At 43.3% G+C, this 23,743-nt stretch overlaps 1 protein-coding gene across 19 annotated transcripts in view; it reads left to right on the top strand.

Moving 5' to 3' along the window:
* c5h18orf21 (chromosome 5 C18orf21 homolog) overlaps window positions 1-23,743 on the top strand; it is a 76,102-nt gene that overhangs the window by 23,268 nt on the left and 29,091 nt on the right. For 12 of the 19 annotated variants that reach the window (XR_005460651.1, XM_038797068.1, XM_038797074.1 and 9 more), the window contains 3 exons: window positions 3,591-3,701; window positions 5,974-5,996; window positions 6,082-6,281. Coding sequence is in view for 15 of the 19 variants with exons in the window: in XM_038797061.1 (XP_038652989.1) it covers window positions 3,591-3,701; window positions 5,974-5,996; window positions 6,082-6,281 (334 nt within the window). In the remaining 4 variants the exon portion in view is untranslated. Of the gene's footprint in view, window positions 1-2,541; window positions 2,607-3,590; window positions 3,702-5,973; window positions 5,997-6,081; window positions 6,308-8,978; window positions 9,065-23,743 lie in introns of those variants that run through there. The other 7 variants (XR_005460652.1, XR_005460653.1, XM_038797059.1 and 4 more) reach the window with 4 other exon arrangements.

Raw genomic sequence — 23,743 nt, 5'->3', positions numbered from 1 at the left:
AGACCCATCAGAGGTGGCAGTACTGTGGGGGACAGTCAGAAGGGAGTGGTCCTGAAATTCTTCAACATTGACTCCAGTCTCCATGAGGCCTCATGGCATTAGGCCAAACATGGGCAAGGAAACCTCCGGCTGCTTACCACCACTGCTCTGCCTCAGCTAATGAGTCAGTGCACCTCCGTGCTAAACACTACTTGGAATAAGCACTATGAGAGTAAGAAGGGCACCAATGCACTCTGGAAACTTCAGTGTCCCTCTATGGCTCAGCAACATCATTACTGACCGAGCTGGCTGAATCCTAAAAGACGTAACTACCGGCCTGTGGCAAGTGACAGGAGAACCTACAAGTAAAAGTCTACTTGACCTCGTCTTCACCAGTCTATCTTCGCAGATGCATCTATCCAAGGCAGTGACAACTCGTCCACACTGAGAATACTGTGCAACATGTGTGACACTATTGCTGTACTAAATGGGATCAGTTCTGATCTAGCAGTTCAAAACTGTACATCCATGAGGTGCTTTTGGCCTTCAGCAACAGCAGAATTGTATTCATCCAGTTTTTAAGCTTAGGGCCTAACATATTCCTGACTCTAGCTATTAACCCTGGCTTAATGAAGAGTGTAGAAAAGCATGCCAGGAGCAGCAGCAGGCATACCTAAAAATAAACCGCCAACCTGGTGAAGCTAAACAGCAGAAACAGCTTGCGACACAACAGAGCTAAGTAATCCCAGAACCAGCAGATCAGACCGATGCTCTGCAGTCCTGCCATATTGAGTCATGAATTGTGGTTGCAATTAAACAACTAACTGGAGGAGGATGCTCCAAAACTGTGCCCACCTTCAGTGATGACAGAGCCCAGCATGAGAGATCATACTGAAGCATTTGCAAACACATTCAGCCAAAAGTGCTGCGCTACTGGTGGGTCTCCACCTTGTCCTGAGGCCCCCACCATCACAAATGCCAGACTTCAACCAATTTGATTCACTCCCTGCGTTATCAAGGACTGGCTACGGCAAAGGCTTGGGCCTGACAACATCCAGGCTCTTAGTGGTGGATACTCTTGCTCCAGAATTAATCATAACTCTAGCCAAGCTGACCCAGTGCAGTTACATCACTGGCACCCAACTGACATGTGGAAAATTGCCCAGCTACGTATCTCTTGTCCACCAAAAGCATAAATCCAACCTGGCTAATTACTTCCCCATCAGCCTTTTCTTAATCCTAAGTAATGTTCTGGAAGGTGTTGTAGGTAGTATTATCAAGTGGTAATTACTGTCAAAATCCCTGTGGAGACTGATACCTTTTTTTAAAAAGAAGAAAAATAACTTCTAGTGACTAACTTAAAGGAATCAGACAACAAAGTTTTAAGACTTTTAACAAACTGAAATCAACATCAGCAAACATTACTCCGACAGCTAATACTGTAAACTATAGAAAGAAAACCATGACTAATGACTAATCTCTCACTGTATAATACATTTCAGTGCACTCTGCACAGAATTGCAATTTCTACAGGAAATTGTCCACAACCATTCCTCTTTCAATGGGTTGAATTCTCCCAATTTTGCTGAGTTGTAAGAACTCGTGGCCGCCTGAGGTCCTATCCCTCGGTTTCCTGAGATTTCCCAAATCTGGTGATTCCTTCGCCTGGCAATCTTCCAGTCTCCTTAAATTGCTGCAGGTTCCTTCTCTTTGACCTGCTGGCAGGTTTTCCCCAGCGTTGTCGCTGGAAACCAACAGATAAAAGAGCCTCTTCCCTCTGCAGACCACAGCAGTTGTGTTGTTGCTGTTCCTCTGTGTCTGACCCTCTTCCCAGGATTTTTTTATTCAGACTGCCTGGGAGTCTTAAAGTCTACACAAAAACGAGAACAGCTGTCTCAGAATCTGTAAGTCTCCCCATAACAAAATAGCTTCCTCTGTTTTGCGGTCAGGTGTGAAATAAGTTTCAATAGCATTTGACCTGGGCCTCTGGTCCCCATGGCAACCGTGTCATACAGACAAGTTGTCAGGCAGAATTTGTGTCAGCTGACATTACTCCTTTTATCTTGCATTAAAAAGACAGCCCAAGACATAATAATCTTATAAAACCTCGCATTCGTAACATTATTCATCAACAACCTGCTCATGGGAACACAGTTTGGGTTCTGGGCATTACACTGCTCCAGCCCTCATTACAGCCTTGGTCCAAACACAGAAAAGATTTGAATCGAGTGGTGAGATTAGAATCACTGCCCTTGACATCAAGACAACATTAGACCTTGTGTGGCATCAAAGAATGCGTGTTAAATTTATGTTGGAGAAATTTGGTGGGTGGTAGGGAGACTCTATACTGGTTAGGATCATACCTAGAGCAAAGAAAGATGGTGGGTTTTTAAGAGTCCAGTCACCTTAGCCCAAAGACATAGCTGCAGGAGTTCCTCAGGATAGCATCCTATGCCCAACAAGTTTTAGCTGCTTCTTCAATTACCTTCCCTCTATCATAAGGTCAGAATTGGGTATTTTTGTTGAGGATTGCACAGTCTCTGTTTTCTTGCTTTCCTCAGATAACAAAGCAGTCCGTGTCTGCAAAGAACAAGATTTGGGCAACATTAAGGATGGCCTGATGAGTGGTGAGTAGCATTTGTGCCACACAAATGTCAGGCAATGACTATCTCCAACAGGAGAGAGTCTAACCAGCTCCCCATGACATTCAATGGCATTGCTGATGCTGAATTGCCCAGCATCAACATCCTAGAGGTTGCCATTGATCAGAAACATGACGCACAAATACTTTGATTGCAAGAGCAGGTCACAGGCTGGGTTAGGAGTAACTTACCTCTTCACCAGATTCCCTTCCCCCCCCCCAACCATAGCCTGTCCACCATCTACAAAGCACAAGTCAGGAACTTGATGGAAAACTGTCCATATACCTGATTGTAGCACCGACGTACTTTGAAGCTTGACTGCACTCGGGACAAAGTAGCCTGCATTATTGGCACACCATCCGCCACATTACACATTTACTCTCTCCACCACCAACGCATTATGTACCATCTGCAAGATGCATTGCAGCAACTCACCAAATCTTCTTAAATAGTATCCTGCAACACAGAGGTCTCTATCAGCTCGAAGGATAACGGCAACAGATGCATGGGAATAACTCACCTGCAATTTGCCCTCCAAGTTACACTCTATTCATACTTGGGACTATATTGACGGCCCTTCACAGTCATTGTTCTGGAGCACACTAGTTTAACACCACTGAGGCTGCACCTTCATGAAGATTATAGTGGTTCAAGAAGCTGACTCACTACCACCTTTGAGGGCAATTGGGAATGGGCAATAAATGCTGGCCCTGCCAGTGAAATCTACCTCCCATATTCCTGTTGCTCCTCAGTTGATCTGTTGGGAGCATTGAGAAAGGGCAGTGCTGCTTCCTTATGGGATGTGGAAACGAGTGTAATGTCTTGCAAGTCCAATACCAATGGAGGCTAGAATTCAAACTGGACTCCATGGAAAGTGCACCAGAAACATTATTGCAACGAAGACATTTTTTCCTTTGTATATAAGCAACGTTTTGGTAATTAATTATCGATATTTATTCATTTGTCTAGATCTTTATTTGCCACTGATAACATGGCCGATGTTGCCAAAAGACTGCAATTTCTCAAGAATTCAGCTTTCCAGCTTAAGGAAGCATGTCCAGCGGAGGCGCGCTACCTCTTGTAAGTAATGTACAACTGGATAATTTTAACCAATTTCTTTCACTACCTCTGTTACCATATTACTGATCAATTGAATTTAAAAATGTAATGTGGAGATTATGTCCTGCCAAACTGAGACTTTTTTGATTGATCCAATTTTGGGAGTGACCAGATAATCTGACTGGTCATGCCAGTCTATTCATAATACCTGTTTTTAAACTGCTAAAAATATTAAACAAGTACCTTATAATATAAATTAAAACTGATTTGTGATGGCACTGTGATTTTGACATTTATTTTCCTCTTCAATCATTTTATCTGTATTATCAGGATTTTCTTTTTTTTTAATTTAGAGTACCCAATTAATTTTTTCCAATTAAGGGGCAATTTAGCGTGGCCAATCCACCTAACCTGCACACCTTTGAGTTGTGATGGTGAAACCTATGAAAACACGGGGAGAATGTGCGAACTCCACACGGACAGTGACCCAGAGCCGGGATTCAAACCTGAGTCTCAGAGCCTCAGTCCCAATGCTAACCACTGCACCGTATGCCGCCCTCCAGCTTTTGTATATTTGCAGGCTGCAGCCTGCCTGTGCTCAGGCTTGGCCAAATTTCCCATCACTCTTTGCGGGCACCCACTTTAGATGGCCACACATAGCAGTACGTTCAAGATTTGCTGGAATGTGCCAATATTTGCAAGTGTCTTCACGAATATACCAATATATGTTGGGAAATCGGGGAATATATTAATTGCATGAAGCGGATGCCACCATTTTGAGAATCAGAGTATTAAAGATAAATCTAGTATTTTAAACCAAACTGTCTGCTGTACAAGTATATATACCCATAGAATCACTACAGTGCAGAAGAAGGCCATTTGGCCCATTGAGTCTGCAATGACCCACTGAAAGAGCACCCTACCTAGGCCCACTGCACCACCCTATCCCCATAACCCCATATAATCTGCACATCTTTGAACACTAAGGGGCAATTTAGCATGGCCAATCCACCTAACTTGCACATCTTTGGACTGTGGGAGGAAACCAGAGCACCCAGAGGAAACCCATTCAAACACTGGAAGAACATACAAATTCCACACAGTCACCCAAGGACGAATTGAACCTGGATCTCTGGTGCTGTGAGGCAGCAATGCTAACCACTGTGCCACTATGCTGCCGCCGCTTCTTCCGGGTGCTCCGGTTTCCTTCCACAGTCCAAAGATGTGCAGGTTAAGGTGGATTGGCCATGCTGAATTGCCCCTTAGTGTCCAGCGGTTGGGACGGGTTATGGGGATAGGGCGGGGATGTGGGCCTGGATAGGTTGCTCTTTTGGAGCGTCACTGCAGCCTCGATGGGCCAAATGGCTTCTGCACTTGCAGTGATTCTATGAACACAAATCAAAAAATATCAGAGTAACAGCAAAAAGCCCTGGGGCGCTTTAACATCTTATGACCATAATCTAAATTCAAACATACAAACACTTTTAGATATGCCACACGTAAAGTTTTTAAAAATAAATTTAGAGTATCCAATTATTTTTTTCCAATTAATGGGCAATTTAGTGTGGCTAATGCACATTTTTGGGTTGTGGGGGTGAAACCCACGCAGACACAGGGAGAATGTGCAAACTCCACACAGACAGTGACTCAGGACCGGGATCGAATCTGGGTCCTCAGCGCCATAGGCAGGAGTGCTAACCATTGCACCACCGTGCTGCCCCCAAAGTTATATAATAATATAGTACAGATTTAAATAGTTCCACGGATTTAAAACAAGTAACCAAACCTATGTTCACTTATAAATAATCACCTTTAATCATAAATTACTTTAACAACAGTAATGCCTGTATAAAAGAGCAAACACTTAATTTTTCAATTCTACATACCTTTAAAACATTTGTTAAATATGTTGAATCTAAATCTGCTGTTTAAATGCATGCCCTCAATGGCCGTTCCCAAGCTTGCCCCATCATAAGGGGGCGGGGTTGCACTCCTCTTGCGCTGCACTGGAGCCTGTGCGGACCGGGGTACAGAAGGCACGAGGCTGCTGCACCAAGAGGAAGGTGAATGCGATATCCGAGCGCAGGTAAGTGCAATATTGTTCCTTCTAGAATCGGCGGCCAGTGGCTTCCCACCCCTAACCAGGCAATGTTTCAGGTCACTGACTCTTAGTCATTTATCTTTGCATAGATGCTGCCGGACTTGCTGAGTATTTCCAGCATTTCCTATTTGTATAATAAAGTCTGTTGGTTTAAATAAATTTTGATTATTAAGAAGTTTTTTTCTTTTTCAGGTGGATTCATCAGTCTGTAACAGGTCAGTATAAAACACTGCTGCTTCATTTTTGGATAAATATGCACATTTTGAACCAAATTTCATTAACAATGCCTTTTCCTTGTAGGTATGAAAGTTAAACCAGAAGGAGTGTGTAGCCACTGCTTTCAGTGCTTTCTTCCTGGAAATCACAGAGTGCGACTGAAATCCAAAAGGAGGATGACAAGGCAGATAAAAAAGCTACTGCAACGTGAAGCAGCCAATTGGAAATTTAATCTCAAACAAGTGCGGCAACTGCAGAAATACAGAAACTCTAGGAGCACGTTGGTACGAATTGAAACAATCCTCTCTGTGTAAGAAAAGTTCCTGTAACGTTTACTCTGATTTTTCTCTCCTTTTTCATTGTATCTCTGAGCTTCAACAGCCGAGAGAAAATTGTGGTTTCCAGGTCATATAGAGCTATCAGCACTGAATTAACAACATTCTTATATATACTAGAAAGCCATGTGCAATTTGCAAACATTGCAGAATTCAATGATAGCAACTGTGTATAAGTGGGTCCAAAGAGTGATTTTCTTTCTAGAGCAGCAGAATCTATGTGCGAGACACTGCAGGTCACTGTGTTGCCCTGCAGAGCTTCGACAACATGGTATTCTCAGATCTTTCTGGAGTTTATATTTAAACCTTGGCTTCTTTTCTGAAATGCTAACCAACTCTATTAAATCCCTCACCCCTGCCCCATATATCATTTCATTAATAATGTCAAAAACTGTGTTCATATAGCATCTTTATCATAATAAATATCCTCAGGCACTTCATGGCACCATTGGAAAACAAAATAACACAGAGCCACATATGGCAATATTGTGGTTGATTATCTAAAAAGATAGACTATACAGAGTGTCGTAAAGGAGGATGACTGCGTTCATGAAGGAAATTCCAGAGTTTAGCCTGTTGAAGGCATGACCACCAATGGCAGAATATTTAAAATCAGCGGTGCTAAAGGCAGGGTGCTAGAGGTGTACATAAATATTAGTGGGTTGTGGGATTGAAGGAGATAACGGGGATAGGGAGGGGCGAGGCCATGGAGGAGTTTGAAAACAAGAATGAATTTTTTTTCATTGAGGCATTGTTTAGCTGGGAGCCAGTGTAAGTCAGCAAGTATGGGGGTGATAGTTGAACAAGAATTGGTGCAAGTTAGGACACGGCCAGCAGAGCTCAGGATGACCTCAAGTTCACAGTGAGCAGAACATGGGAGGCAAGCTTGGAGTGATTTGAAATAAGTAAGCCTAGAAATAACAAAAGCATGGTTGAGGGGTTCATCAGCAAGTAAGTAAGGGAGGGAGGAATTGAGCACTGTAAAAGAAGTGGAAATAGGTGTTCTTCTTGATGATGTGTACATGTGCTCATCTCGAGGTCAGATCTCTAACAAGATCAAGATCTCTTGAGCTCATGGATTTTGATCTCACCACGATAAGCACTCAAAATTCAGCGTTCCATTCTGCTTCCCTCTTGCTCATCAAGCCTCTTCATATTGAGGTGTTAATTATAATTTTAGTAGCATCTTGAGTCCTAATTTTGTTGGATCTTCTGACACCGTTTCAGATGCTGCCTGTTAATCCCAAATCTGAACATTGGCTTCATTGCTTGTAAATATTTAGAGATAAGTATATAATTAACACACAGATGTACATTAACAAGTTAGTGGTGAATGTCAAAAAGAAAATGAATGCTCAGGTTATGGGTGGTGTGGCAGCACTGCTGCCTCACAGCGCCAGGGACCCAAGTTTAATTCTGGCCTTGGATGATGGTCAGTGTGGAGTTTGCGTGTTTAATAATAATAATAATAATAATCTTTATTAGTATCACAAGTAGGCTTACATTAACACTGCAGTGAAGTTACTGTGCAAATCCCCATGTCACCACACTCTGGTGCCTGTTTGGGTATACTGAGGGAGAATTCAGAATGTCCAATTCACCCAACAAGCACGTCTTTCGGGACTTGAGAGGAAACCAGTGCACCTGAAGGAAACCCACGCAGACACGGGGAGAATGTGCAAACTCTGCATGAACAGTGACCCAAGCCTAGAATCAAACCCGAGTCCCTGGTGCTGTGAAGCAACAGTTGCTAACCTCTGGGCAGCCATGCCACCCATTGCCCCTTAATGCCCGAGAGTTAGGTAGGATTATGGGGTTGTGGGCCTGGGTGGGGTGCTCTTTCGGAGGGTCAGTGCAGACTCGATGGGTCGAATGGCCTCCTTCTGGACTCTAGGGATTCTATGACTTCTATTGTATGAGTTAGCATTCTCTTTTCCTCACCCTTTTGTCTTCTGAATCATGAGGACTCTGATTTTTACTGGGGTGAGTCAGCAGGCTTATATGATTTAAAAAAAAATTATTTTGCAGGTTATGGGCAATGCTGACTAGGCCAGCATTTATTGGCCATCCCTAATTGACTGTAAGACATTTGAGTCTGAGTTGGTCCTCACTTGACACTCAAGAATACTTTTAACTTTCCAGGAGAGGCCACTGGCTCACGATCAGGAGTGAGAACCCTATTTGTTTTCCTCCTTCCTAGCCTAGGCACACTAAGGTTAATGTGCTAGTTATGGTGGTCAAGAGTTGGAGCATAGGGGATGCTTGATAAATGGTTGGAGTCACCACACCCAAAAGATACCATGCAGGCCGGGCATAAGTTGTCTTATCTATGATGCGGTGCATAGCCACTTAAATTTTTAAGGGTACGGTGTCCTAAGGTGAAGAGACCATGTATAATGAAAGAAAATTAGAGGGAACATTGGTTGGAGTCTTAGTGAATTCCCCTACCAGTGCTTGAAAAGCTGCAGATCTTTTTTTAAATTTTGCGCTGAAGATCCCTCAAATATAAGGATTGTATTTTTAATTTTATAGAGAGCTGATATTAGCTCCCTTCAGTTTGGGCTTTCCGTCAACAAGCAGAATTTTGAATTAGTTGACAAATGACAGTATATTGATATACTTATAGCACTGTTACTTTATTCTCAGCCAGAACTGAAAATCCTAACAATTGTGATCGTCATAGAATCATAGAAAATCTACGATTGAGAAGGTGGCCAATCGTGACCGTGCTGGTAATTTTACAATATTGATGATTGGAGACCTACGAACAATCAATAATTGCTCTGAGACTTTTTTATTCTCACTCATAATCATAAATTTCGTTGTGGTTTTCATGCCTTTTACAATCCTTAGAAGCATTTACTGCAGATCAGGGTGTCAATGCGGTCAGTTCCCATGCAATCGACAGGCCCTGACAGTCCAACCCTAACTCAGTCCTATTGTACTTGTATATTTAATATTTACTGCACTGTCCAGGTTGAGTTTTGAGGTTTGGAAAGGACTGTTCTTACCACCATTACCTCATAAACCAGAACATCACGATCTGTTGCAGTCAGTATCTTCAAACATTTGCAAATGATTGAACAAAAAGCTGGGGCAACCCCTGGGGGGTAGCCTTTATGAAGGAATATTCCAAGATGAAGTCAGAGGTATATGATAACTTTTCAGTGCTTTGTGGAGGAGATCCCACACATCCCACTCCAGATCAGTTCCAATATGTTGCATAGTATGGCTAATCTTCCATTTGATGAACACTTTCAAGATGGAAAAATGTGATGGTTAATTACTTGGCCTCAGATTCTATCAAATCCTCTGCCGCTTTCAAATCAGTGGGCAGCTGTGGTTTATGTGTGTGGCTCGATAGAAATGCCAGATCGCATTCTGCCTCTGCAGTTGTTGACCTTCACACTCTGAAAAGCCCCACATCCATTTGTTCAAATTGATTTTTTAACCATAAAATTATTGTTGTTTATTTGGAGTTCCTGATTTTCTTTTCTACTCCCATGCTCTATAAGTCACAGGAAAGCACTTTAATCCGGGTGACCTGCCTTTTGAAGAGTCTGCTGCCACACACAGTTGAGGCTTACTTACAAATGATGGTCACATGGGTCAGATACCTCGAGCAGCAATAACAGTAAGGCGTGAACAGTTGGTTAAAAAGAGAAATTGGCAGGTTTTTTTTCGCATTTAGGATTTTGAAAAGTTTGTGCTCAAAATGAGATGTAACGAAAAGAAGGAAAGAATTTGGATTTGTGCAGAGCTCTACCACACCCATAGGGTGTCCCAAAGCACTTTGCAAACCAATGGTAATTTTGAAGAGCAGTCACTATTATAGGCAAATTAGCTGTCAATTTGTGCTCTCACAGACAATGAGTTAATATGTAAATAAATAACTAGATGATCTGTTTATTGTGGTGAGAGTTGAGGAAGAATGTTGCTCCTCTTCTGAATATTTCCCTGGGAATGCTTACATCCATCTGAGAAAAAAGACTGAATCTATATTTAATGTGTCATCTGAAAGGTGGCATTTCCAATACTGCAGCAGTTCTTCAGTAATAAATTGAAAGACTTTCTAAATTGCGTTCAAGTTTGTGGTGGTACTTGAATCTACAACCTCTGACTGCAAGGCAACAACTGACTCCAGTTAACAAAATGCAAATATTTGGCCTTCATTGCTGCCCTAACCTTTTTCTTTTGTGATCTGTTTTCCCCCCTGTAAATTTGCATCCTGCTCTTCTTATCAGTTTTCTCTTTTCTGCTCTTGTGAAGATATTTTACAGTTTCATAAAGGCAAAAGAGCATCTAATCCAAGCCCAATTTTTGCTTCCCTGCTGTATCGTTTCATGTTGAAAGGTCAGGAACAGTAGAGGGCGAAGAGATTTAGAAGTCCGTGTACATAGATCACTAAAATGTAGCATTCTGGCACACTAAACAGGCATGTTAACGTTTCTAATAGGGGATTTGGAATATATTGGCGAGGAAATTTTGCGATAGAGAAGAGCTATATTTTGGTAGAATGATGAAGAAGAGCGTAGGGCACATTTTAGAAATGTGAGATTCCACAGCGCATCTTGTATATATTAGGCACTGCTACCGCTATATGTTGGCGGTGGGTGAATTTTTAGGTTTGTGTTGAGAGCTTTGTTCTGGATAGTGTTGGGCTCCTTGCGTGTCCCCCCACTGATACTGTCATAGGCAGATACATCTGTGACAGATAAATTTGCACGGATAAGGTCAAATTAGTTTTCAGTCTGACAATTGCATCCTTCAGGACTTTGTCAAAGCTGTGCTACTGAGCCATTCTTTGTGATGGATTGAGTCCCCGGCCCAGAGTACATTTTGTGTACTTGGCACCTTGCTATTTTCTGTGCTTCCTCCAAGTGATGTTCAATATGGCGGAGTATTGAATCATTAACTGAGTGGGGTGGTAATGCGGTGGGTCGTAATCAGCAGGATGTTTCCTTGTCCATGTTTGACCTGATGCATGGAGACTGCATGGGGTCCAGAGTCAATGTTGAGCACTTCCAGGGCAACTCCTTCCTGAATGTATACTGCTGTGCTGCAGTCCCTGGTGAATCAGTCTTGCCAGTGGGACAGGACATGCCCAGGGACGGTAATGGAGGTGTCTGGGACATTGGTTGTAAGATATGATTCTGTGAATATGACTAGATCAGTATGTTGCAGACTTGTAGGACAGCTCCCAATTTTCTCACAAGCCCCAGATGTTAATAATTTATTCTAAAATGATGCAGGAACAAAGAGACCAATGGGTATATCTGCACAAATTATTGTCAGCATCAGGGTAGGCTGAGCTACTGGTCAAAAAGGTATACAGGACTTTATAAATAGAACCAGTGTCCAAAAATAAGAACGGTATGGGTAATCTTTTTAAAATGCTGGTTTAGCCTCAACTGTCCAAATCTGGATACCGCATTTTGGAAAAATATGAAGGCTTTAGAGAACGTGCAGAAAAGATTTATGTGAATAATTCTAGTGATGAGGAACTTAACAGTTACGTGGAGAAAGTCGGATGTGATACTTGGAGAAGAGGGGATTGAGAAAAGAATTGACAGAAATATTCAGAATCATGATGGGGTTGAGATCGTGGATCGGGGGAAATTTCTTCTGTTGTTAAAAGGATTGAGAACAAGAGGACATCAATTTAAGGTGATTAGCAAAAATGTCAATGATGATGTGAAGAATTTATTACACTCTGGTGAGGAGAGGGAATGCTCTGCCTGAGAGTGTGCTGGAGGCAGTTTCAACTGAGCTTTCATAGAACATAGAACACTACAGCGCAGTACGGGCCCTTCGGCCCTCGATGTTGCGCCGACCTGTGAAACCATCTGAAGCCTATCTGACCTACACTATTCCATTTTCATCCATATGTCTATCCAGTGACCACTTAAATGCCCTTAAAGTTGGCGAGTCTACTACTGTTGCAGGCAGGGCGTTCCACACCCCTACTACTCTCTGAGTAAAGAAACTGCCTCTGATATCTGTCCTATATCTATCACCCCTCAATTTAAAGCTATGTCCCCTCGTGTTGGTCATCACCATCCGAGGATAAAGACTCTCACTGTCCACCCTATCTAACCCTCTGACTATCTTGTATGTCTCTATTAAGTCACCTCTCAGCCTTCTCCTCTCTAACGAAAACAACCTCAATTCCCTGAGCCTTTCCTCGTAAGACCTTCCCTCCATACCAGGCAACATCCTAGTAAATCTCCTCTGAACCCTTTCCAAAGCTTCCACATCCTTCCTATAATGTGGTGACCATAACTGCACGCAGTACTCCAGGTGCGGCCGCACCAGAGTTATGTACAGCTGCAGCATGACCTTGTGGTTCCGAAACTCAATCCCCCTGCTTATAAAGGCTAGCACACCATATGCCTTCTTAACAGCCCTATTAACCTGGGTGGCAACTTTCAGGGATTTATGTACCTGGATGCCGAGATCTCTCTGTTCATCTACACTACCAAGAATCTTGCCATTAGCCCAGTACTCTGCATTCCTGTTACTCCTTCCAAAGTGAACCACCTCACACTTTTCCGCATTAAACTCCATCTGCCACCTCTCAGCCCAGCTCTGCAGCTTATCTATGTCCCTCTGTATCCTATAACATCCTTCAGCACGATCCACAACTCCACCGACCTTCGTGTCATCTGCAAATTTACTAACACATCCTTCTACACCCTCTTCTAGGTCATTTATAAAAATGACAAACAGCAGTGGCCCCAAAACAGATCCTTGCGGTACACCACTAGTAACTGAACTCCAGGATGAACATTTGCCATCAACCACCACCCTCTGTCTTCTTTCAGCTAGCCAATTACTGATCCAAACCGCTAAATCACCTTCAATTCCATACTTCCTTATTTTCTGCAATAGCCTACCGTGGGGAACCTTATCAAACGCCTTACTGAAATCCATATACACCACATCAACAGCTTTATCCTGATCCACCTGTTTGGTCACCTTCTCAAAAAACTCAATAAGGTTTGTGAGGCATAACCTACCCTTCACAAAACCGTGTTGACTATCGCTAATCAACTTGTTCTTTTCAAGATGATTATAAACCCTATCTCTTATAACCTTTTCCAACATTTTACCCACAACCGAAGTAAGGCTCACAGGTCTATAATTACCAGGGTTGTCTCTACTCCCCTTCTTGAACAAGGGGACACCATTTGCTATCCTCCAGTCTTCCGGCACTATTCCTGTCGACAAAGACGACATAAAGATCAAGGACAAAGGCTCTGCAATCTCCTCCCTGGCTTCCCAGAGAATCCTAGGATAAATCCCATCTGGCCCAGGGGACTTATCTATTTTGACATTTTCCAAAATTTCTAACACCTCCTCCTTTTGAACCTCAATTCTATCTAGCCTGGTCGACTGAACCTGAGTGTTCTCCTCGACAACATTGTCTTTCTCCAGTGTAAACACTTGACGAAAAATATCCATTTAACGCTTCCCCTATCTCCTCTGATTCCACACACAACTTTCCACTACTATCCTTGATTGGCCCTAATCTTATTCGAGTCATTCTTTTGTTCCTGATATACCTATAGAAAGCCTTAGGGTTTTCCTTGATCCTATCCGCCAACGACTTTTCGTGTCCTCTCCTTGCTCTTCTTAACTCTCCCTTTAGGTCCTTCCTGGCTAACTTGTAACTCTCAAGTGCCCTAACTGAGCCTTCATTTCTCATCCTAACATAAGCCTTCTTCTTCCTCTTGACAAGTGCTTCAACTTCCTTAGTAAACCACGGTTCCCTTGCTCGACAACATCCTCCCTGCCTGACAGGTACATACTTATCAAGGACACGCAGTAGCTGTTCCTTGAAAAAGCTCCACATTTCGATTGTAGCCATCCCCTGCAGTTTCCTTCCCCATCCTATACATCCTAAATCTTGCCGAATAGCATCATAATTGCCTTTCCCCCAGCTATAATTCTTGCCTTGTGGTATATACCTATCCCTGCCCATTGCTAAAGTAAACATAACCGAGTTGTGATCACTATCACCAAAGTGCTCACCTACATCTAAATCTAACACCTGGCCTTTCAAAGGGGAATTAGATACGCACCTGAAAAGAGAAAGATGTTAGGGTTGCGAGTGAGTCAGACTAGCTGAGTTGCTTATAACATGAGTCAGCGTTAACACAACAGACTGAATCGCAACTTCCGGCAGCAGATGTGAGCGGATGCATCGGGAGGCGCTCCGACCCGACCTGACTCGTAAATAGCGCTAGTAGTCAAAAAATAAATTTAAAGGGACACAAGGGGAAATATACAGCTTCAAATCAAAACATGTCAAAAAATAAGAACAGGAGAAGGGGGAGCCAGATGTGCTCCTCAGACGAGGAGGCTTTGTTAGAGTCGGGAGGAGACAAAATGGTGGCAGCGTGCTCCTCCTGCTCCCAGATGCCCGGATGGCCATCAATTGAAGACATCAGCCGCATCGGGGCGGCTAAATTGAAAAAACATCATCGGGACTTAGCCGGAGAAATAAAAAGGTCAGTGGACGAGCCCCCAAGTTAAATCTTGAGCAAGTTAGAAGGGATGAATAAAAAATTGGAAGTGTGGGGTGACATGGTCCAGAATATGGAGGTGGCCCTCACTGACCACAGTGAAAGGTTCACGTCGCTGGAAAAAAACCTATCTTTGGTCCTGGACATGAATAAGTTTTTAAAGAATAAAGTAAATGACCTGGAGAACAGGTCTTGAAGGCAAAACAGCGCTGTCGCTTCACAGCGCCAGGGTCCCAGGTCCGATTCCCGGCTTGGGTCATTGTTTGTGCAGAGTCTGCACGTTCTCCCTGTGTCTGGGTGGGTTTCCTCCGGGTGCTCCAGTTTCCTCCCACAAGTCCCAAAAGATGTGCTTGTTGGGTGAATTGGGCATTCTACCTCTGTGTACCCGAACAGGCGCCGGAGTGTGGCGACTAGGGGATTTTCGCAATAACTTAACTGCGGTGTTAATGTAAGCCTACTTGTGACAATAATAAAGATTATTACTACTATCTGTCTCGCGGGTTTGCCGGGGGGGAACGGAGGGCAACACCCCCACAGAATTCATAGCCGATATGCTTTGGAAAATGGTGGGTGAGAAGATACTTAAATCCTCCCTGGGGATAGATCGGGCTCATCATGTGTTGCGTCCAAGACGTCGAACGTCCTTGAACAATGATCTTGAGGTTCCACAACTTTGAATAAAAAGAGCAGATCCTGCGATGGGCCAGGGAACAGCATGACGTTAAATGGGGGGGGCCGTTGTTCCGGCTTTACCACAACCTTAGCATGGAATTAGCGAAGAAAGGAGCAGCATTTAATGGGGAGAAATCTGCCCTATTTAAGAAGGGTGTCCAGTTTGGGCTACTTTACCCGGTCCGTCTTCGAGTTTCAGTCGAGGGAAAAGATCTCCACTGACTCTCTGAAGGAGCATCCTACCTTGGCCCTAACTCCACCTCGGGCCAATTTAGCATGGCCAATCTACCTAACCTGCACATTTTTAGACTGTGGGAGGAAACCCACACAGACATTGGGAGGAAGTGCAAACTCCACACAGTCAGCCAAGCTCGGAATTGAACCCGGTTCCTGGCGCTCTGAGGCAGCAATGCTAGCCATTGTTCCGCCCACAGTTCAGGAACACGATGGAAGGAAGCAATTCAATGTGCGCATCCTAATGGGCTTTGTTTGAGTAGAGATAGCCCCTTTTGATTTCTTTCAGCCTATCTTGTTTAAATTGAGAAGTCCATCTGAAGGCACCAGAAAGCGGAGAGGTTTCCGGATGGTTAACAAAAAACTGTCCTGTGAAAATTAATATTCGAGAATCTTGTACATTCCAGTTTGCATTGCAGATTAGCGCAGCAGATGAAACTTGTTGTTTTGTGACATCTGAGCTATGATAGTTGAGCCTGTAACGACTATAAATTTACAGTGTGTCAAGTTGCTGTTCACTTATTCATTTACAGTTTGATAAATCACTGACAGCTTTATAGCCAAAGCTACAATGTAATGAGACATTTACGTTTCCTGCCAAAGTCGAGTAATGTCACGATATACCCAGGAACCAAAGTTCTGTGACCAGCAATTTCTTTCCAACCACTCAGGCCTGCTGGATATTGAGCAGGAACAAGGTTGTTGTGGTTCATTTGGTTGTCTGACCTCATAGTCTTATATGGTTAGGTGTCATTTTCTGCTTTATAATTCTGCAGTTAATCGCTTTGGGACGTCTTGGGCACGATTCTCCGAAATGGAGAACGCCGTCATGTTTCACGATGGCGCGAAACGAGTGCGGGGCCTGCCAATTCTGGCCCCCACATGGGGCGAGCACGGCGCTGGAGTGGTTCACGCCGTTCCAGCCTCCCTTCCCGGTGCCAACTGGGTGCCGTGCCAACCCGCGGATGCGCAGGGGACTTCCGCAGCACGCTGGCCCCGACCCAACATGGCGTGGGGGTTCAGGGGCCGGCCGCGTAATAAATTAGGGCCGGGGCTGGAGTGGCCGGCCCGCCTATCGGTGGGCCCCTATGAAGGAGCGCTTTTCCCCGCCCTACGGGCCAACCCCCGACCCCTCGCGCAGAGTTCCCGCTGGCAGTGACCAGGTATGAACGGCGTCAGCAGGACTCTGCTGTTTCCGCGCAGTTGCTCGGCCCATCAAGGCCGAAGAATTGGTGGCCCAGCCGCGGATAGCGGCCCGCGACTGGTGCCGCACCAAACACGCCGGCGCAAATGGCGGCGATTTTCCACTCCTCAGAGAATCGCCTGCCGGCGTTGGACCGGCGCCGCGGGAAAAAATGGCGCGAAGGGCGATTCTCCCATACAGCACCCTATTACACTAACGGTGCTTTATAAAAATATAAGTTGTTGTTCATAAATGTTGGCTTACCTACGGAAGTGGTGTGTGACATTGGGTCTGTGACACTGAATCCAAGTGAAATTTATCATAGAATCAAATCTACAGCTTTTGAGTAAAAGCCTAAAAAATGTGGGCCCTGTAACATTAATTAGCAATGGTCATTCCTACCTTTTAAGTTCCTCAAATGATCAGTTAAAAAAATTGTAATTGGGCTTTCTTCTTGAAAATATCCTAGTGTTAAATATCTGAGCAGTGATTGAGAGAAACATTTTTGTCGGATTATTTTTTTTCAAGACGAGATTTAGTTTTGCGAGCTAAATTATTAAACTAGGTTCTTTGGTAAAGCAGTACTTTGTATTGCAAAGCCCTGCCCCGGTTTAAATTACTCTCTTTATAGTGGTTGAGTCATTATCACAGTTACATAAATTTGTCACTTTGTGTAAATCTGCTCACGGCTGATGTATTGCACAGTTCTATGTATCCCTCTATGCTAATTAGAATACAGAACAACATGAATGAATTGATGATCCTCCCTTGTGGCAGGGGATTGGTTCAAAATTCGGTGAAGAGCTAACAGTGGCTACAACTAGCCCCACCCAAATCAGTACTCCAGTCTGACTAGAAGCGAATGCGTTTATCTGCCCTCATCAGAACCATTGTTCAGTACGATACAGCTGTACAGTTTGTAAATCGTAAATATCAAGTTTCTTTTGTTATGGCCGCATTTGTGTCAGTAAGTATTCAATCTTTTTAAAATTAGTGTATTTAAAGTATTCAATCTTTTTTCAAATTAGTGTATTTAGTTATTTACAATTACCTGTAGATAAATTATAGTATTTATGTGAGCTAACACTATAATTAGCAAGCCGCCTGATAGAAACCTATATTTTAGACTGATCTCTTTAATTGTACATGAAAAGGTTCAAGTAGAATCTAGTTCGGAGCTTAAAAATGGAAATTTGCTATTCTGTGCTGCTAAATAAAATTGAACTGACCTTCAGATGTAAGCATGCAGTGCACGTCTGTTCATCCAAAGCATCCCGGAGAAACCCATTGGGTTTAGATAACAAGAAGTGCATCAAGGAGTTTGACAGGCTGTCAGTAGCATGCTGCGTTTATAGATTCTTTGCCAGAAAAAAATAGAAATCTGACACAGAAATATTTATGGGATTTTTGTACGATCGTGCTTGTGCAGTGCTAATGAGCTTGTGTTTAAATAAGGCTGATTTTTGTTTTCTGTGTAGTCCCTGGATTAGCTACATAATGCCAGTCTTGAGGCCATTTAATAAATGCTGCATATTTATACTGGCAACCTAGATAGACTGTACTTTGATTCACTACCATTTGACACTGAATTGTGATTGATCCTTCCTTTATAGTATTATATTGCTTAATATGACATCTGTATAATATGGCTGTTTAGTATGCATGTTGCATGTCATGTATAAGTAATTGTTTCTCACTGTCAAGATGTCTCTGATTTCATTCTACGTTTGGAAAGGAACAATGGTTAATGCTATGTCATAAAATAGAGTCATAGAATATTATAACCCAGAAGCAGGTCATTCAGTTCATCAGATCTGCAACATCTCCTTATGAAGTACCCAATATAATCCGACTGTACTGCCACATTCCTATACCTTTTTAGTAGTCCCCCTTTTCAAACGTTTTCTCTCTAAAATGGATTCTGCATCAGCAGCTATTTGTGACAAGAGAATTCCACATTCACGCTTAAAATCTATAAATATTTTCCCCTATATTTTCTGATTAAATATAAAATTATTAAATATATATCGTGATGGTTCCATTTGACATTTTACCTTAAACGCTGCTTGGCTGTTACCCATTCGACATCCAGATATATCACAATTTCCTCATTTTTATTTCTATCATTTTTGTTCTGCCTCACTGTACAAAACCTACTTCACTGTTTATAAGTACTATATTCAGTTATGCAACAAATCTTGTAGGCAGGGGCTGCAGTTTAACAAAGGAGCAGTTATAAGCTTGAATTTATTTCAAGCCATCTAATATATAATAAAATACAGTCACTAAAGGAAAATTATGTTCCCAGCCCTTCATAATAATTCTTCAGACTAATCTTTTGGTAATGACACCTTGTTAACGTTCAGGCCATACGCTCTGGTCACCCTTTGGTAACACAATTCATTAGTGCGTGAGACTTGGCGTTGTTACAACAGACTATTTATATAGGAAGAGCATCACCATTGACTACTAATATGTAAACGCCTGATTTCCAAATGTATTTGGCAAGCGAGCAGTGACCAATTTCCCCCCCCTTCCTAGCCCAGAATGTGTTGAGGCTAATTGTAGCATTGCTGCTGGCACTTTTGAGAGAGCAGTCCAGAAGTAATTCCACTGTCCTCTGTCTTTCTGCCTTGGCTCTAACCGTTGTCTGATATCTTCATCTAGTTCAAATATTTGTCATTTTTTCTTAATTTTTAAAATTCTTTCATGGGATGTGTGCATTGCTGGCTAAGCCTGCAATTGTTGCACATCCCAAATTGCCCTCAACAAGTTGATGGTCAACTGCCTTCTTGAACCACTGTACTCCGTCTTGTGCAGGTACACCCACAGTGCTGTTAGGAACGGAGTTCCGAGGGTTTTGATCTAGTGACAGTGATGGAACGGCGATATAATTGCAAATCAAAGTGGTGTATGACTTAGAGGGGAGCTGGCAGATGGTAATGTTCCTATGCATCTGCTGCCCTTGTCCTTCTAAGTGATAGAGGTCGCGGGTTTGAAAAGTGCTGCTGAAGGAGACTTGGTGAGGTGCTGCAGTGTATCTTGTAGATAGTACAGATTGCTGTCACTGTGTACCTAGTGGTGGAGGGAATGAATCTTTACAATGTTGGATGGGAGCCAATCAGTTGGGCTGCTTTGTCCTGCATAAGATCGAGCATCTTGAGTGTTGGAGCTGCACTCATCTGGGCAGATGAAGAATATTCCACCACACTTCTGGCTTGTGCCTTGTGGATGTTGGACAGGCTATGAGGAGTCAGGACGTGGGTTACATGCCTCAGAATTCCCAACCTCAGCCCTGCTCTCAGAGCCACAGAATTTGGGCACCCTCAATTCCAAACCTGCCAAGTTCCGCTGACGCACTAAAGATTAAAAATGTATTCTACTGTTTCTTCGCAATGAGTTGGGTTTTTCAGCTGGAATTAATTAGTATGAAATGAAGACACAGTGGGGGAGGAAAGAACAAACAATAATAAAGTTTATAATGGAGACATGAATCCGGTGGTACTTCAAAGCTATTATTTGAAGGACTTGTATTAAATTCAATTAATTCATTCTCATCATGTGCAAAACAGATTTTTTTAAAAATCCATTCACGAGATGTGGGTATTGCTGGTTAGACCAGCATTTATTGGCAATCTCGAATTGCCCTTGAGAAGCTATACACTTGAGCTGCTGCAGTCATTCTAGTGAAGGTACACTCACAATGCTAACATAGAAACATAAGAAATAGCAGGAGGATTAGGTCATTGAGACTGTTCTGCCACGGAATAAGACCATAGATTTGAGGACAATCCCCAGAGACTGGACCACTGTTTTTCTATATGTGATTTGTATGCATAAAAATTAGGTGTCAACCTGATGAAGTTACAAAACAAGGCAACATGCATCCTAAATAGCAGAAGCAGTATGCGGTAGGGCTAGGTCATCCCACAACCTATGGATCAGATCAGCTCTGCAGCCCTTTCTCATTTAAACATTTAACCGGATGAGCAGCTCCACAGACATTCCCATCCTCTGTGATAGGGAAGCCCAGCACATCAGTGCAAAAGACAAAGCACCGAATTGGTGACCCATCATGGCTTTCTCCTGAAGCCTACAGCATTGCAGCTATTAGTCTCAACCAATTTGATTCTCTTCACATGATATCAAAAAACTGCTGAAGGCACTGCATACTGCAAAAGCCATGGGCCCTGATAAAATTGCAGCAGTAATGCTGAAGACTAGTGTGGCAGAAATAGCCGTGCCCCTAGCCAAGGTGTTTTAGTACAGCTGCAACACTGACATCTACCTGACAAAGTGGAAAATTACTTTGGCATATCCTGTCCACAAAAGGCAGGGTAATTAGTGCCTCATCAGTCTACTCTCAAATAATCAACAAAGTGACAGAAGTCTAATAAATCATCAACAAAGTTACAGAAGTGCAATCGAGTGATACTCAGCAACAACTTGTTCACCAATCTTTTTGTTTCAATAAAAAAAAAATCTTTGCAGGTTGGGTGGATTGGCCACGCCCCATGTCCAAAGTGTTAGGTGGGGTTGCAGGAATAGGGCCTCGGTAGTATGCTTTCAGGAGGATCAGTGCAGACTTGCTAGGCTGAATGGCCTCTTTCTAGAATCATAGAATTTACTGTGCAGAAGGTGGCCAATCAGCCCATCGAGTCTGCACCGGCCCTTGTAAAGAGCACCCTCCAGCCTTTTCCCATAACCCAGTAACCCCACCCAACCTTTTTGGACAGTAAGAAGTCTTATAACACCAGGTTAAAGTCCAACAGGTTTGTTTCGAATCACTAGCTTTCGGAGCACTGTTCTCTGTCTTTCTGCCTTGACTCTATCTGTTGTCTGATATCTTCCTCTGGTTCAAATATTTATGTCATTTTTTCCTTAATTTTAAAAATTCTTTCATGGGATGTGTGCATTGCTGGCTACGCCTGCAATTGTTGCACATCTCAAATTGCCCTCGAGAAGCTGATGGTCAACTGCCTTCTTGAACCGCTGTACTCCGTCTTGTGCAGATACACCCACAGTGCTGTTAGGAATGGAGTTCCAAGTGTTTTGATCTAGTGACAGTGATGAAACGACGATATAATTCCAAAGCAGAGTGGTGTATAACTTGAGGGGAGCTGGCAGATGGTAATGTTCCTATGCATCTGCTGCCCTTGTCCTAGGTGATAGAGGTCACGGCTATAATCTCCAAACAATACAGATGGATTGGTGGAGTGGCGATAAAGTGGCAGATGGAATTTAATGCAGAAGTGTGAGGTCATTTAAGGAGGTCAAACAGTTATGGAGAGTACACAATAAATGGGAATATACTAAGAGGGGGCGATGAAGTGGGATTTATTGGTGTACAAGTACACAGATCCCTAAAGATAGCAGTTCAAGTAGACAAGGTTGTAAAGAAAGCATATGGGATGCTATCCTTCATTGGCAGAGGTATAGAATATAAAAGTAAGGATATAATGTTTGAATTGTATAGAACACTGGTGAGGCCACAACTGGAATATTTTGTGCAGTTCTGGTCACATTACAGGAAGGACATTATTGCTCTGGAGAGAGTGCAGAGGAGGTTTACAAGAAGGTTGCCACGCTAGAAAAGTGTGACTACATGAAGAGATTGGATAGGTTGTGGTTATTTTCCTTGGAACAAAGAAGGTTGAGGGGTGACTTAATTGTGGTGTACCAATGGATGAGGGGCGCGAAAGGGTGGATAGGATAAAATTGCTTCCCTTGGTGGAGAGTTTTAGAACCAGGCTTATAAATTCACCAAAAGTGTCCGAAGGTGTAGAGGGGACATGACCTTTTTACGCAGCGAGTAGTAGGAGTCTGGAGGTCTCTGCCTGTGTTGGTGGCGGGGGCAGAGACCCTAAATTCTTTTTTAAAATACCTGGGTCTGCACCATAAGTGCTCTAAGCTACAGGACGATGGACTGAGTGCAGGAAGGTGGGATTAGAAAGGGCACCTGGGTGTCATTGAGCCGGCATGGGAAAGATGGGCCGAATGGCCTCCTGTGCTGTAATTTTCCTATGATTCTATGAATTAAATATGATTATCTGGATCATGCCCAGCAAGGGCATGATTCCGATCATGCAGGGTGCCTTGGGTCAGGTTACTCGCAAGCGGTTCAGTGCATGATGCAACGCCTCTTTCGGGCCTCTCCTATGATGCTCCCAGGCACAACGGGGTGGAAAATTGTGCCATGCCCCTGATCTGTTGATTGTGGAGTCACTTGGCATTGTCTAGCATGGATGTAGTCTTGTGTTGTAGCTTCACGTTGGTGTGACTTGCAGTTATGGCTGATGCTGCTGTTGGAATGATTTATCAAACCAGGCTTTGGTGGCGTAATCTGATGACAAATGGAAGTGTGAGGGATATGCTGGGCCACAGGTTTGAATTTTTTTGGTGGAGGACAGTTCTGCTGCTGGAAGTCCAGTTTTGAGTGCTGGGTCTGTTCTCAATCTATCCCAGAGAGCATAATGGTAGATGGAGGATGCCATTAGTGTCAAGATCTGATTTTGTCTCCCTAACGACAGTGTTTTTTAAAATATAAATTTAGAGCACCCAATTCATTTTTTTCCAGTTAAGGGGCAATTTAGCATGCCAATCCACCTAGCCTGCACATCTTTGGGTTGTGGGAGTGAAACTCACACAAACACGGGAAGAATGTGCAAACTCCACACGGACAGTGACCCAGAGCCAGGATCAAACCTGGGACCACTGTGAGGCAGCAGCACTAACCTACGGTGCCACCGTGCTGCCCTCCAAGAGTGTTGTCATGGACAGATGCAACTGCTAGA

Source organism: Scyliorhinus canicula, chromosome 5, assembly GCF_902713615.1.
Source record: "Scyliorhinus canicula chromosome 5, sScyCan1.1, whole genome shotgun sequence".
NCBI lineage: Eukaryota > Metazoa > Chordata > Chondrichthyes > Carcharhiniformes > Scyliorhinidae > Scyliorhinus > Scyliorhinus canicula.
The sequence above is the reverse complement of the archived record's forward strand: the minus strand, read 5'-3'. Positions and strand labels throughout refer to the sequence as shown.